The 4,474-nt window shown below is 32.1% G+C and overlaps 1 protein-coding gene across 3 annotated transcripts in view; it reads right to left on the bottom strand.

Moving 5' to 3' along the window:
• The window catches only part of LOC113824456 (rab GTPase-binding effector protein 1), a 66,778-nt gene extending 62,541 nt beyond the window's left edge, over positions 1 to 4,237 (bottom strand). For 2 of the 3 annotated variants that reach the window (XM_070114973.1, XM_070114975.1), the window contains exon 1: positions 4,046 to 4,237. In XM_070114973.1, coding sequence (XP_069971074.1) covers positions 4,046 to 4,091 — 46 coding nt within the window. In that variant the 5' untranslated portion in view covers positions 4,092 to 4,237. The remainder of the gene's footprint in view (positions 1 to 4,045) is intronic. The other variant, XM_070114976.1, reaches the window with a different exon arrangement.
• Positions 4,238 to 4,474: the final 237 nt, after the last annotated feature.

Here is a 4,474-nt window from a genome sequence, read left to right as displayed (position 1 = left end):
CTACTTTCAGAGGCCTGACAATGGAAAAATTAACCCATTGGATCTGCAACTTGCAGTGGACCAAAATGTTTTTAAAGAACAGACTCCATATTATCTTTTCAGGTAGTCTAAAATACTGTGTAATAACAACAATATTTAACAATGTGATACATGAGGTAACTTTTTATTTATGTGATATTCGCTTTAACATAACACACCCTGCGTCACCAGTCAAGGTGAGCAGAGAAGGATTATTGCACATGGAAAAGTATCATTCCCAGAGCTGGTGCTATTCCAGGAATGGGCCACGCATGGTACATGGTACATTCCAGGAGCACTGTGTACTTACAGCAAGACATCCCCATAACCATCCATTTAGCAATAATATCTCATGACAACACATTCCTGTCACCCACCACTCACCTAAATATTTTCATGACATGATATTCACATAACTGGATCCAATGGGTTAATGATATCCTCTAGGTTGTCCCTCCCCCCTTTTCATATTATGTAATGTGTCAGGTATTTGCAGCTGGACACTCAGTTAATGGCAGTCATTTGGAAAATGTCATACCTCTTGTATAGAAACTACTCATGAATAACTTAATAAAATAATCTTTATATTTTTTAATACACTTATAAATATAATCAGTTTGAAACCTGAGCTTCATATAATTCTGAAAATCTCAAAACTCATTTAAAGGGGCACTGACTTAGGCAAGAAAGGCACAAAGCATAAGCACCCCCTCCAAACATAGTAACATACCTATAACTTGTTCTTGGTAAATGATTACACATTCTCTTCTCCCCTTTCATTCATCTACAAACTTTGGTATGACCTAATTTTCCACATCATTACAGTTATCACTATCTTTACTATTATCATTATTATCATTTACTATCAACATTATTATTATCATTACAATCATTTACTATCAACATTATTATTATCATTACAATCAACATTATTATGATCATTACCATTAATATCCTTATCACAAACATCATCATTATCAGTATCATCACTTTTTACTATCATTATCATCGTTACTACAAAGATTATAATTGTAATCCTTAGTAGTAGTAGTAGTTCCATTATCATCATTATTATAATCATTACTACAATCATTATCATTGTCATCGTTATTAATATTATCACCATTATCATTAGTTTAATCAATATTATTATTATTATTATTATTATAATCATAATTAACAAAATCAATATTATTATAATCATAATTAACAAAATCAATATTATTATAATCATTATCAAAATCAATATTATTATTATAAATAACAAAATCAATTCATTATTACTATCAATATCATTATTATCTATATTTTTATTATCATTGTCATTATTATTATCACAATTTTTATTGTTATTATTACAATCATTATTATTATTACTATTACTATTATTGTTATTATTATTATTATTGTCATTGCTGTAGTTGTTGTCATTGTCATTACTGTTATTGTATTCATTATAATTATCATTATCTCTATCTTTATCACTATCACAACTGCAATCATTATTACTATTACTATCATTATCATTATCATTATCATATTATTGCAATTATCTTTACTATCATCATTATCACTATTACCATCATTATCATTATCAGCAATATCAATTATTTTTATCAATGTTGTTACTGTAATTAACATTATCATTATCATTAGCAATACTGCTATTGCTGTAGCTATCATTATCTTTATTGTTAACATTATCATTATCATTATTATCACAACTATCAATATCACTATTGCTATTGCTATTACTATCATTATCATTAATGTTATTATTATCATATCTTTTTCATTACTATGACTGTTATCATTATCATTATCATTATCAATATCAGTTATTATTATTATCATTATCATTATTATTATTATTAATATTATCATTATCATCAACTTCATCTTCACTGTTCATCGACATTGTTATCATCATGATCATATAAGTTCTTTATTTTTAATTAAAACTATGTCACAGTATAAAAATGTTTTTGAATTATGTGATACACAAATTCCATGATCTTTTAATCTTATATTCTAAAGATTTCCAATACACTAAAAAAAATTCACATCTGGGATGGGTAAGATACTTATCATACATATCCTGCACCATCCAATACTAGTGAGGTTTTCCCACATCCCCAAGGAAGAGGGGGATGTATGCATGTGCACATACATACATACATACATACATACATATATACACGCATACATGCATGCATGCACACACACACGTGTTTGCGTGCGCACACACACACACACAAGAAAGAAAAAAAAATTAATTGGCTATGAACCAGGATGTCAAGACAATCCAATCCTAGCATGGTTTCCCACATCCCCCAAGGAATTATCTATTTGTATGCTATCCCATTTTGAAGAATTAACAAAATTCTAAAGCATTTGGAAAACACCTTCATGTATGCTATGGCCATATCCTAATGAACGGAGCATCTGTATCTGTTGTCACTCTCAAAAAGGCCATTGTATCTTTGCAACACTTATATTTGGCAAGACAGAGCTAATAGACCTCCTCAGTAATTAAATAACAAATAAGGAATCAGTCATAAAGCTATTTTGCCAGGAATATGCTGTGGGGGGTTTCTTAGTCTCTGTTGCAGAGAGTAGGCTGCAGTAATCTCTTTGACATGGTGTCAGTACCAGGCTCCAATTAAGACTGCAGACCTTAAATCACAGTTCAAAGAAAAGTCTTGTTTTGACAGTTCCAGTTCTGGGGTCTTTTAAAAAACTACCACAAAATCCAATTCACAATATCTTTCACAAGGCCTTTATAAGTTAACTGTACTATATATTTGTTTACATCTAACAAGTTTTAATAGAGACACTTCTTCATTAAAACATTCTTATAAAAAAAAAAAAAAGTTTCCCAAAATGACTACACAGCTGGCTGAACAAATACCAATTTGCACACCAATGACACCTCAATATGCTTTTCTTCTTTTGAGAGTTATTTAAAGGTTAAATATGATGATTAAATACAAAATCCAGTAATAAAAAATCCAAGCAAAATGACATTCTCATGGTGAGGAAAAAATCTAATTCTGCACGAGCCCCACCCCATCTGGCCAAGTGCACTGGTGGGACCAGTCACTTGACTAAAAAGAATGTAAGCAAATATAGCAAGTTTTCTCTGTTTTTTTTGTTTTTTTTTATACTTAGTGATATCCTTCTTTGATTAAGATACAAACCATTAATAATTTACTTTTATTTAACATTTTACATTTAAAATTTTTCAAAACTATATTGAACTCCTAGTATTTGGACATCTAACGCTTCTTTTGAAGATGGGACAACCTCCTCTCTTTTCTGGCATGCATCTCCTTTCTTTTCAATTTCCACATTTTTTCGCATTGATGAAAAGGGTCTCAGTTTACATCTAGGTAATCATTCCATACTTTTTTTTTACTGTAGCCCTGATTGTCATCCACTGTAAATTTTTCCTTCTTTCATCTATGACACGCATTTTCATATAAAATACAATCTCACTCTTACAGACTCAGTTCTTACAGACTTTGAACTGTATCTAACTTTTCCAAAATGTATTCAGTCTATCTGCCTCACAAACAATATCATATATATCGCCCAAAACAATTTTTGCGTCCCAACCACAGCATCAAGCCTCGGGCACAAATACCCATACCTGCATACATTTGTTTTCTAATTCCATATAGCTTCATGTAGGGCGGTAGCATATAAATCTTGTTCTCTATAAATAAAAATAATAATTGTTTTCTTTATAATAATGATAAATACTGCGACTTCTGTTTACTTTAAGGGTGGCTTGGAACAATCATATATCATTATTCATAAAATCATACAATGATAAACTTTATGTAATTTCTACAGACATCAAATTACGATTTGACTCGGCAGACAAGATATAAAGGAACATCAACCTACAGACAAAACAATGACACAGATATAAAGACATTCAGGAAAAATGTGAGACAAAAAGAGAACATAAACTCTAACTGGAAAATCGGGTCATCTGCCTATCGTGCATGTGAACACTAACCCTCGACCGCATTTTTCTCCTCTCCTGAGTCTCCTGGCTCCTCCATGATGACACCTGACACTCCTGGTGACCGAAAAAGAGTCCTGCGAACACCACTATCACGCTGACATCACCTCGAGGCTGACATCATCACTGGGCTGACATCTCAAGACCTCTGAAATCAGCTGCTCGTGGCCGCACCACCCTGGAGGTGACAGGTTCTCGCCTTTTCTCAGCAAGTAGCCAATCATAACATCGAAAGGCGCCAACTAGCGTTCTGATTGGCTAGAGGCGAGTTAACTGGGCACATCTGGCGAATTTTGAAGGTTGTATTGATTGTATGGTTTATTTTGTGTTGTTTACAATTGCATTATGGGGTGAGTATTAGCACGTGCTTCTTCTAAGCCAATGCAGAAGGGATGAGTTTCTGGAAATTTATTTTCAGGGGAA

The sequence above is a fragment of the Penaeus vannamei genome, chromosome 37 (assembly GCF_042767895.1).
Source record: "Penaeus vannamei isolate JL-2024 chromosome 37, ASM4276789v1, whole genome shotgun sequence".
In the NCBI taxonomy this organism is placed as follows: domain Eukaryota; kingdom Metazoa; phylum Arthropoda; class Malacostraca; order Decapoda; family Penaeidae; genus Penaeus; species Penaeus vannamei.
The sequence above is the reverse complement of the archived record's forward strand: the minus strand, read 5'-3'. Positions and strand labels throughout refer to the sequence as shown.